Here is a 12,187-nt window from a genome sequence, read left to right on the forward strand (position 1 = left end):
CCAGTATCCATCCGGTCAAGGCCAGACCCGGAGGCAGGGATAGTCTTCAAACAACGACTAAACCTGCCTCCTCGGTAATGACATGGTCTGGTCTTAGCGTAACTCCGCCTCCTGCCCATGATCACCGAGATTGGATGTCTCAGTGCTTCCCCCCCTGTGGAACTTGTCCCAGCCATCGTGTTGGCTGGGGCCCAACTCCCAGGCAGCCCTGATCCCGCCCCTTAAAAACAAAACGCAAACTATACAGAACCAATAAAACAACAACAACAAAAAAGAACAGAACAATTATAATAAAATTAATCCCCAACCAAATATCCATCCCACCCACCCCCAACAAAGGAAAAAAGAAATAAAAATTTAAATTGCCACCGACTGCTTGAGGACATTTTAAAGCACATTAACCCCCTGGAACAGGGAAGCAATGGCAGAACACTTCCCACCCTTCCCAAAAAGTTTGTTCCAAAAAGGGCCTGGGCCACGCCCCCTGGGCCAGTTGGAAAAGGCCCTGGAATGGAGCAGGCCCTGCAGTCCTCACCCAGCCGATGGTCCGAGGCTTCCCCGCAGCAGGAGTCCCTTTATAGCTGGGAGAGAGGGCCTGGGCCACGCCCCCTGGGCCAGTTGGAAAAGGCCCTGGAGGGGAGCAGGCCCTGCAGTCCTCACCCAGCCGATTAAAAAAAATGTTTCTTAATGCTTGGCCTCATGAGCAACTTGTGGTATTTATCCTCACAACCATCCTGAGAAGCTAGTTTGATTGACAGATTATAAAGTGCCAAGGGGTACCCCCAGTGAGATTTTTAGACAACTGGAACCTAGACTTCCCACATCCAAGCCCAGCATAATAGCCATTAAACTACCACTTTGTGCCCAAAAACATCTCTTCCCATCTAGGCAAGCAAGAGGCATTACCAAAGTTCAAGGATACATTCTGGCCAGATGACGAATTGGAGGAGGGTTTGCAACAGCATTAGTTCTGGGAGATAATATCCAAAAATAGAGAGGCCTGGACAGTCACATTTGGCTCCCTGACCTGAGGTTCCACACTCATTGAGGTGACAGATTTCTTTTTTTCTTCTTCCTCTTCCCTAAGCAACCTGTGGATTTCACTGGGACTTACTTCCAATCAAGTATTCTTAAAATTACAGTCTTTGCTACTGAAAGAAACTCTTAAAGCAAGTCTATCATTCTTTTCATTACCTCCGATTTTTCTGAGAGTTTTGCAAGGAGATCTTCTAAAGCTACAATGCGCCATTCATGTTCTTGGTGCAAGGTCAGAAAGTCACGCTTTAAAGATAAAAGAGAATAGTAACTTTTGAAGCTTATTGTTCACAAGATCCCTCCCATATTTAAATATTGTATGGATTTTAACCACACAACCCAAAATAATATCTGTTTATCCTGAAGCCATATTTAAGTACAATGACCATATGAGAGCTATTTAATGCAGTTTGAAAAGGTAAAGAAGTAAAATGGTATCATTTAAAAATCCATTCATGAAAAGCATATTTTCTTCCTTTAAGACACAGTTATTCAACTCTTAAGCTAATCATAGGAACGTGTGTTAAATGTACTGCATGTTGGGCTTTATATCAAATAATGAATTTTTAATGTTACCATCTTCAGGTTAAGCATATGAATTTGGCTGAATGGAATTATAATGAAATGCTTCCAGTGAGAATGACTATAATGCAATTTGCTAAACTATTATCATGTGCAAGCTGAAAACACTTGTATCCCACCCACACAAGCTCTCATTTCCCATGTCAGTTCTAAACAGCCTCCTACAACAGAAGTATTATTGAGTATTTGAATGACAAGTCTGTAATGATCACATTAAAACTCCCAAGTTTTAAGAAACAGTTCCAAACAAATTACCGCTGGGTGTAGCGTTTCATCAGGTTTCATTTCTTTAATATGCTGGCCCACCACGTTTTTAATGAGTGTCAGCATTTCACTTTTGTCATTCATCTGGGTAACTTGATCTTGAAGGCTTTGCAGAAGAAGTAGCACTTTACTATATTCTTCATCCCGATGATGCCATCTCTTAGACATAAAGGCCATTTTCTTTTCCAGCTCTATCACACGATCTGCATCAAATACCTTCATAGTTTCCTATAATTTTTAAGGGTGTTTATTCATTTATACTCCAGCTCTGTTCTAAAACATTCATAGAGGTTTACAATAACAAAATAGCTCAACTGCAACAAATTACAGTTGTAAAATAAAACAAAAACCCTTAAAACAAGTTAGAGCAGCAGACGAAAGTAGCAGCTGCAGTTAATCCTGAATAACAACACCATTCAGAAAAGCTCCAATGAAATAAAATTGTCTCCACTGTTTTGCCTAAAAGCAGGCAGTGATAAGAATGGCATACCTTTCTTGGGAGTTTATTTCAGATTTTGGGATTAATTCTCATTATCCCCAAAGCAATGAATGATAAAATAAAATTTAAGAGACGGATTTAAAGGATACACTGCACATGGAAAGGAGATGGGGAGGAGTCCAAAGGTCATCCATTGGGGAAGGGGTTTTTAAAAAAAACAAAACTATGCACTATGCATATTGATGAGCTATCTATCAAGCCAACACAACTTGTGAAGCATCAAGCCAGCCTCATGCTCTGGAGTTTCAAAAAGAGAGAGCCTGTCAGACGCTTGGAAAGTCAAGACAGGCAGCAACAATAGTTGCTGGTAGGCTGCTGTACATGGGTGGCATATGTCATGTTTGGCATAGCGGACTAAGGCCTGCACAACAGGAACAAAATAATTTGGCCAGCTCTTGGTTGTATCACTCCCAACCCTTCACAATATTGGTAGGTATTCATTTGCAGATGGATAGACCAAAGGCCATCATCTAATAGGAAAGTGAGTAACATCCAGAGCCCCTTAGCCTTCACATGCGAAACAAAAAGCCTTAAGACACATATTTTTAAAGAGCACTTACATCAGGGTATGGAAGAGCATAAGAGTCATCAGGCTGAGGCTCAATGATATTTGCAGAATCTTCCCAGCTGTGTATTCTGTGTATGCCCGTCCAATTCAAAGCTGGCAATAACGAAAGGAAACCTTCGGTACCCCAGTGCCATAATCCTAAAAGAAAGAAGGCAAAAGGGGTAAAGATAAGTATCTTGCTAACAGGAAATCCTCAGATTTTTTTCTAAAGTAAGTTCGACAAAATAAACCAGCTTTAATTCGGCATTAATCATTAAATTAATAACTTTGACCACAGTCTATATCAGGAGTCAGCAAACATTTTCAGCAGGGGGCTGGTCCACTGTCCCTCAGACCTTGTGGGGGGCCAGACTATTTTTTGGGGGGGGGATGACCGAATTCCTATGCCCCACAAATAACCCAGAGATGTATTTTAAATAAAAGGACACATTCTACTCATGTAAAAACACGCTGATTCTCGGACTGCCTGCAGGCTGGATTTAGAAGGCGATTGGGCCAATCCGGCCCCTGGGCCTTAGTTTGCATACCCATGGTCTACATCCTACATCTGTGTAGCTGGGCACACTCTTAACCTTCCAGTTGTGGTGGGAGCGGACCACACCTGCATGGATTGGATGTTGGGCTCTGCAATGAATTATTCATCATAATTGTGGCTCACCAGGTACCAGGCATGTGTACACACACACACACACACACACACACACACACACTTCCAGACCTAGACAAGCAGAGAAAAAGACTGCTCAAGCTTCTAGATAAGTGTTTCCCAAACTTGGGCCTCCAGTTGTTTTTGGACTTCAATTCCCATCACCTCTGACCACTGGTCCTACTAGCTAGGGATGATGGTTGTAGTCCAAAAACAGCTTGAGATCCAAGTTTGGGAAATTATTCTGGGATGTCCAACCAGTTGATCGCGATCGACCGGTTGATCGTGGGGCATTCCTGGTCAATCGCATGATTCTGATTGAGCGACCCCCTCAAAACACCCTCAACAACTTTGGTGAAGGCTCCCCCCAAAAAGCTCAACAACTTTGGTCAATCCAATGGGTAGATCACTGCCAGTGTTTTTATAGTGGGAGTAGATCGCAGTCTCTTGCAAGTTGGACATCCCTGTTCTAGATGAACCACTGTTATGTGGCTGGTTGGCTGCATTCAGTCTGAGTGGGCCACACATGTAGGCTGAATACACACAACCCTATAAATAGGTAACCTAGATTAGTAAGATTTCAGGCTCATTCTACTGATACATTTCTGCCTACCTAGCAACAGCAATAGCGGGAGGAGAAACAACAGCAGTCTGAATATCTTTGGAAGGCATCTGGAAAATAGATAAAGGAATTTCACTGTAATTAGCTCACTGCCGTTGTTTGCCTGAACATGTAACATATAAATGAAAATTTCAATTCCATTACTTAAGCTCTTTATGACCGTGATCTGTAACTATGCCAACAACATTATGAAGATAGTTTTGTAACCCATTCAGAGAGAAAACAGCAGCACATATTAGACTACAGACCACAATCTAGAACAGTTTAGACTTGCCCATAGGCTTACAAGGTGCCTAGGAGGACTTTTCTCTCTTGAACAGTGACTTGGTGTGATGTACTGCAAACTGCATCTGGAACGCACTGATGTTCTCAATAAAAGCTTGTGTTCCAGTCCTGATGGTCGCAGAAAATAAATTGCATGGATTTTAGGATTGTGGCCATTATCTCTCCTCTGTGTTATAAGGTCAATTTTAAAAATAAATTTAGAGGAGTGATGTGGGATGGAATTTTTTCCACTGCTATATTCATCCATTGAAAAGTTTCCATTTGTGGAATACATTACTATATACATTTTTTAAAAATAATATAATGAATTAATACAAGTCAAACTGAGCAACTGGAATGGGGACAGGAAGTTCTTAGAGCATGGCCAAGTTAATTTAACCAGTTTCAGTGCTAACATTTTCTTTCTTTAAAAAGATTTGCCATGCTTAAAATACAGTGGTACCTTGGGTTAAGTACTTAATTCGTCCCGGAGGTCCGTTCTTAACCTGAAACTGTTCTTAACCTGAAGCACCACTTTAGCTAATGGGGCCTCCCGCTGCCGCCAAGCCACCGGAGCACGATTTCTGTTCTCATCCTGAAGCAAAGTTCTTAACCCGAGGTACTATTTCTGGGTTAGCAGAGTCTGTAACCTGAAGCGTATGTAACCTGAAGCGTATGTAACCCGAGGTACCACTGTACTTACAAGTATTCCAACAAACTGAAGTTTCCAAACAAAGTATTTGTTTGATTTGAATTTGTTTTTATGTACATTAACTATGCTTTATTTTATTTTATTCATTTAAAAGGAAGATATTTTAATTCAAATACTTTTTTGGGGGGGACTTCTGAGATATTTATACAGCAAGGGAAATTAACATGGCATACTTTTTTTAGTTTTGGTTACTAAAATAAAATAATAAATCTCTCTCTCTCTCTATCCTAAATTGGATCCCAATCTGCTCAGGGTAGCGTTATTCTTTCAGAGAAAATCTACCACTTTGTCTTGAGAACCCCAGTATTGAAACCAGGAGGCAACTTCTTAGCCTAGCTTGCAGAATTTAATAACCACCAAACAAGCTCAGTAAACTGAGTGCTTTCCAATGCACATGGTTCATCATAACAAGAACAAGTAGCAGCAAGCTTCAGCCTGTGTGCACCCTGGCACCCACAGCATAGCTGTGAAGACTGGACATTTTCATTTCCATTTTCAGCAAACATCAGTATAGCAATACATCTGTAACCTAATCGGTGGTTAACTTTAACTATGGCTTGTTGAAACATGTCCTTTTTATAATCAATGGTTTGATGCTGGCTTATTTCAACCAACAGCAATAGGATTAAATATTAAAATTAATCACTGTTTGTCCTTGACAAACAGTGGTTGTTTTAAAACGAAAATGAAAGTTTCCAATCTGCTTGCAACCACATCATGGAGTTGGGGGAGAACATTTGTGTCCAAGACTCCCTGAGCTTTGTAATAATCCAGTGGTTTGTCATAATGCATGAACCAGCTGAAAAATGAGACTGTATCATCTTTAAGCCAATTGTTTCCTGTGATAAAATTGTGGAGAAGAAAACTGATCTACAATCATGGCTCTTCTAAACACATGGTGATCAAATTCTGTTAAGAAATGCTTACAAACCTTGTAAGAAGGAACACATTCAGCAAAGAAATCAGAGTAACAAGTTGATACCATCCAGTCCCAAGCCACCAGAACACTCCTGCAGCTGCCTTCCCTAGATGAGAATAGACAATGCTGGCTGAATGGGGAATGTAAGATAATCACCAAAGACAATAGTTTTCAAACGTTTGGGTCTTCAGGGAAACTTTTCCAAATCAACATGTCTGCTGGGAATCCCTGTAAGTGGATGAGGATCCTGGGACATATTCTAAGCCACACCCTCCGTTCACACAGACACTGGCTAGGGCTGCAGAGCTCAGCCACTATCATCCATGAACCAAGATGGACCCAAGGAGACAGCCAACATGCCCCTGTAGCTTCACACTGCAGGGGATGTTCTGTAAAGTTGGGCAAGTAGCCTCTAGGGAAAGTTTGTCCACCATTACACATCTTTTCATTGAGGAGATCTAAGCTTCCCTGGAACACAGTTTGAAAACCACTGGCTTAGGAGGAGACCAAGTGGAAGCAACAGGTGAGTGCTGTAGAAGAATATTATAGGACATGCAGATTTTGGGTGTAAATGAGTATTGGCAAATGACCACACACATGCAACATTAAAATCGGTCCATAACACATCATATTACAATCTATATTCATAACCTGAAATGCCACACACGCATGCACAAAGTCATGCAGCAGAGAGTAATGCAGTAGCAACTTAAGTCTGACAATTTACAAAAGAAAAGTGCATGCTGAAGCTGCATTCGTAATATGTACTTAGTGTGTCAATGAAACCCCTTGGGGAATGAGATGAAGTAAGATGCCCAAGGTTACATGGAATAGCAACGAGTCAGTTTCTCTATTTCTGAGAGCAGCCCTCTGTTTTCACAACTAGCTAATTCTGCCTCGCAATACTGGAAGCAGGCACACCGTATAAGGTATATGCTGGGTTATTAATAAGCTGTGTACACAACCATGCTACAAATGTTAGCATTAAGCAAACAATGATGGAAAAACCAAAAGGATGCTTGAAACAAGTTCATTTCCTACATGAAAAGCGCTTCAACGTAGGCAACAATGTGAAAACTAGCCAGTCTACACAGTGGCGGAGGAGGGGGGGGTGCGGGCCGCTCGGGTGTCATCACTGAGGGGTGTGACAAAATGACAAAAATATGAGGGTGTTTTTTTAAAAAAACAACAACCCTGGGCTCACAAAACTTTTTAGTTCGGTCAACAAACATAATGAAATGCAAGTGGCACTAGGTGCCACACTGTGGAGGCCGGCAGTTACTGAGGGGCCTGCAGCGTGCGCCAGCACACGTCTCTCCTGGGAGTGAAGTGGTGGCTTGGGTGCCTGCAGGTTCCGCGCTGCTTGAAACGACAGCGTGGAGCTTGCACCCGCCCACTGCCTCTCTCTCAGCCGCCCTACAGCTGAGGGGAAGGCAGCAGAGAGGCTCCATGCAGCACGCCCAGCTCCTATAGGTGGCTCGCCCTGCCCCCGGCTGCAGGACGTGTGGGCCGCCCCCAGCACCCAAGCGGCGAGCTATGCCACTGAGTCTACACACAAGTTTCATCCTCTTTTCCAAATAAAAATGCTGGACATTCAGGAACTAAGAAGGCGAAGCTGTATAGGACGATGGAGAACACTTGTGACCTTTTGTTCATAGTAGGGCTAGTGCCTGCAGGAAATAGAAAGTGATTGGTTCCTCCTGATCTCCGGACTGTTTAGGTAGGTAGTTCTATACAGAGACTTCAGCCTATTGATTTGAAAGCCGCCTTTCCAGAGCCCATGCCTCATCAGGTATACTGATAGTGCAAACACCCCCCATGGCACTTACAGGAAGTGCTTTTTGTGTAGGAAATGTTTCTGTGTAGCATTTGAAGCTGCCCTAAAGATCACAAATCCAGGTTAAATCAGCTGATCACATCTACCATAAGATGTCAGTATGCTTTAAAAGGCAGAATACTCATGCAAAAGCATAAACATACACACACAAAATCAATAGTAACCTGGAGACACAACAGCTAGCCAAAGGAGTGACATAATCTTCCTGGACACAAACCATCCTGCTGTTCCCATTCTTTGTAACATATGTAGCAAGAAGTAACCTAATATAACACAGATGAATATGAACACAGAAAATGGGGAGCATCTTCAATTAAAAACACTACCATTTTAAAACACTCTGGGATTGTTTTGTTTTTCATCCACATACAAACTATTTTATTAGCATTACAGCAGAGAAAAACTGGAACTAACATTATAAAGAAACATTGGATTTGATAATTCAACAGGCTCTGTTTTCCATGGGTTTACTACCATGTTATTTTTAATAAACAAGAATGGTTTTGAGAGAGAATACTACATACTTCACTGAAAGAGTCATACTGCTAAGCATTTGTTATTAAAATAAAAATACTGTATTTATTAGGTGCAGATCTATTTTAGCCAGAAGATTTGGGGGGGGACGACGACCAAAAACTCTCTTCTTTAAGATTATTGTTCCTCATCTGTAACATTCCATTTTACCACAATAGCACAAGCTATTGTATTCTGCCTTCCTAACAGTTCTGCAACATATGTAGAATGAGGATTATCTGCTCCAACCTTCCTTCATGACAGGGGTCAACCTAAACTCATAGCAAGAGCTGATAAGAGGTGTTGGCTGACACAAGCAAGTCACTCTAATCTACTTTGCAAGAAAGCTCTAAAAACAACAACAGAGAGAGCAATTAACAATGAAGAGATTGTGATGATGAGAGCAAAAGAAATCAAAATACGAAAACAAAATGGTGCAAGTCAACCTGTGTAAGAAAAGATGTGCCAAATGGTCCTTGCTACTCTTTTAGACCTTGAGGATTGCATGTGGGCTGTTGTGTGTGTTTCAAGGTGTTTCTTCCCCTTACAGTCATCACCTGTTGGTTGTGGTAACAATCAATTAATATAACACATTCAAGAAGACGGTGGTGTGCCAGATATGTCACAGAAATTTATTTTCCCCAGATTCCTCCCCCAGAATCTTGGTGTGTTTCTGCCTCTTGTCTATAGAAATGGGAGAGGCAGGCATGCCACAAACCTCTGTGGTCTGTATCAGTTGACACATTCATGCTGCAGATTTGCCACCCAACCTTTAGTGACAAATAAAATTAAATCCCATAGACAGTTGCATCTATAAAGACAACTGTTAAAATGCAATTGATAATAAAGCATTTAGAGAGGTAATGGAGCAAACAACTGGAACTTCCTGCAAGTGCAGGATGAATCATGGCCAAGATACATTGCTTTTCCAGCTTCCACAAAATTACGGAATATCCCTGCAAAAGTCAGAATTATTAACAGGGTTGTTATGACAAAATGGGAATGCCACCATGTATGCCACCTTCATCTCCTTAGAGGAAACGTGGGATTTAAATTCAACAACAAATAAAATAATATTTTTTCAAAATCTGTCAAACTTACACATTGATTCTCCATTCATACCCAGGTGGCCATCTTCCCTGAGAAATTCTTTTACATTCATGCTTCCACAGTAGCTAGAGTGAGCTGCAGCACAAGAAAAACAAATAATTAAGAACAAAGATTTTCACAGGCTACAAAAACAGAAAATACAACCCAGAAAGGTCCAACAGCAGGCACGATGTGTCCACTGCAATCTTTTGATTTCTTTGCACAGCATCTTTCACAGATAAACTGCAACATGACATGGAAAGTCACCTTATTTACAAAAGCAGCTCACCACCCCACACCCAGAAAGGAGAAAAAGGGGACAGCACAGGTATCTTTGGAGTAGTGTGGTGAAGAAATACAAACATAAAGACCCTCAGGGTGTGCCTATTTTAAGGCCAGCTGTTCTTTGGATTGTACCCATATATATAGTACCCCAGTTTGCACATAGCTGACAGCAAATAAATGATTCTCTTTTGTTAAAAGCTAGTTGAGGTCCTAAGAAACTCAACCCAGAAAATGGTGTTTAAGTTGAACTAGCTAGGATGAGCTATGCTCCATCTTAGTTTTTTTGCGGGGGGCGGGTTGCTCATGAATTCTGCTGGTCTGCATTTCTAAGACTATTTATATTCCTGGGTGATTGTTGCTTGCTAATATTTGTTCTGCTTAGAAGCCTTCTAAAGAAGACCAGGCCTGCTGTTTCTGACATTTTATACACACTCTCTTTTCACTTCTGGAGACCAAAGGACACCAGAAAAATATTTTAAAATACTTTAATATGCTTTGATTTCCTGCAGGAAACAAATCGTGAAAGAGAAACCAAGTACATCTTGATGAGAAAGGCCATTACAAGACAACACCAGGATCCAAAGAGGTCACCAAGGGCTCAGCCCCATATGGTTGAATTTGCAGATCAGAATGTCATGTCACAGAGTACCAAAAACAGGTTTGCCATGGTGCTTGAGAAACATAATTCCAAAGAGCTCTTGGGCATTAGATGCATAGTTCTTTGTATCCAGGGCCAATATTGCAAGCACAGTATTATGCAATGGAAGTGTGGGTTTGCTACAGAAGCTGCAGACCATCCAGCTCCCTTGGGCACAGACTGGTATGATATATGTAGATGAAAACACACTTGTCACATCCACACATTACATTTCTGGGCATTCATGTAAAAATGTTTAATGGGACTATCTTAAAAACACAAATGAGAAGCAGTAGTTGGCCAATGACAGCCAGGAGTTACACTTCTATGGTGGAATATGGAATACACCTGACCAAAGCAAGCATGTTTGTTGTTAAATACACTGTATATAAACACTGAAGAAAGACGAAAAACCCCAGCACTTAAAGACTGGGACAGTGTGATTTTTATCTATAATGTAATGCAATTTAAATAATCTACTTTCATAATCAAGGTTAAGCTTTCATTCAAAACCCACTATTCATGCCTTTTCAAGAAAGGAAGAAAAAAGGAGAACCTGCACCAGTGCCTTGTGCCTGCATACCGATGCTTCTAAGAGAATATATATATATATAAGGCAGGCAACTGAAAGCAAGAAAGAAGCCAGGCCACCAAAGAGGACATAATAAAGCTGCAGAGTGAAAGACATGAAGAAGCATACACACACTAAGGCAGCAGAGGGGTTCAGAATTTGTTTTTTTAAGTGTGTGGCATGGATGGACAAAAAAGATAAGCTAAAAAACGAAATACCTTTACAGTCATAGCCCAGCTTCAGCAAGATCATTTGAAATAACTGCACTATGAGTGATGAAAAAGATGTTGTGGTATATTTGGCTGCTCGCAGAATCTGATTTGTGTAGAAAGGGAGGCCCCCTATTAAAAGAGCATCAGTAGCATGTTAGTTGCTTCCATTTCTCTACTGACTAACACAGTGAAAATACAAAGCTAACCCACGTAGGTGCAGTATGGTTATTTCTTACTTTCCAAAATATGAGAAGTCACCCCATGGCAACAGTCATTTTTATCTTTCATTCATTCAAGCACATGGAGAATAAGTGGGGTTAAAAGACAACAACCAAGTTACCGAAAAACACTGTTAAGTACCAGTCCATGTAACTAACAACTTCAGAAAAATATGTAGCATTCCTTGCTTTGCAAATTTACTAGCCAAAACGCTTAAGTTGGCAGATGAGCAAAACTGGTTAGCGCAAAATGCGTTCTTCTTCAGCATTCAAAGAATGAGCCGCTCTCAACACTAATTTCCATGGGATACAGTCAGACAAGCAGAATGTAGAACTCCTAGAAGCAAAGACAATCAATACTACTGAGAGATTGTAATCCTACAGTTTCATAGAGGCTGCTACTAAGTAAAGGAACCCGAATGAAATGATGGATCATTCTGGAAAATAAGACAGAGGTAAAGAATGATGTGTTAGATACAGTTGCTCTGGGAAAGTAGTTCTGGAGATTGAGCACTTGGAAGTGAGAAACGAAAGTTTCCTCCTTTTAATTCTTCCTCATTTAAGAATGTAACCACACTCTAGTAACTCTGCTTCCTACTTCAGATGCCTATTGGCACAGCTTATGGAAAGAACATCAGTTCTATGGAGTTTTTCTGAACAAAAATGTAATCAGATGCCTTCCTCACAACGAAGATATGCAATGTGAGATTACCA

At 41.1% G+C, this 12,187-nt stretch overlaps 1 protein-coding gene across 15 annotated transcripts in view; it reads right to left on the reverse strand.

The window, feature by feature from the left end:
* SUN1 (Sad1 and UNC84 domain containing 1) overlaps positions 1 to 12,187 on the reverse strand; it is a 53,319-nt gene that overhangs the window by 13,575 nt on the left and 27,557 nt on the right. For 9 of the 15 annotated variants that reach the window (XM_053365771.1, XM_053365769.1, XM_053365773.1 and 6 more), the window contains 9 exons: positions 11,262 to 11,384; positions 9,563 to 9,646; positions 8,908 to 9,018; positions 8,113 to 8,211; positions 6,124 to 6,217; positions 4,208 to 4,266; positions 2,941 to 3,086; positions 1,873 to 2,109; positions 1,195 to 1,281 (listed from right to left, as the gene is read on the reverse strand). In XM_053365771.1, coding sequence (XP_053221746.1) covers positions 1,195 to 1,281; positions 1,873 to 2,109; positions 2,941 to 3,086; positions 4,208 to 4,266; positions 6,124 to 6,217; positions 8,113 to 8,211; positions 8,908 to 9,018; positions 9,563 to 9,646; positions 11,262 to 11,384 — 1,040 coding nt within the window. The remainder of the gene's footprint in view (positions 1 to 1,194; positions 1,282 to 1,872; positions 2,110 to 2,940; positions 3,087 to 4,207; positions 4,267 to 6,123; positions 6,218 to 8,112; positions 8,212 to 8,907; positions 9,019 to 9,562; positions 9,647 to 11,261; positions 11,385 to 12,187) is intronic. The other 6 variants (XM_053365766.1, XM_053365768.1, XM_053365767.1 and 3 more) reach the window with 6 other exon arrangements.

This window comes from Podarcis raffonei, chromosome 14, assembly GCF_027172205.1.
Source record: "Podarcis raffonei isolate rPodRaf1 chromosome 14, rPodRaf1.pri, whole genome shotgun sequence".
NCBI classification, from domain to species: domain Eukaryota; kingdom Metazoa; phylum Chordata; class Lepidosauria; order Squamata; family Lacertidae; genus Podarcis; species Podarcis raffonei.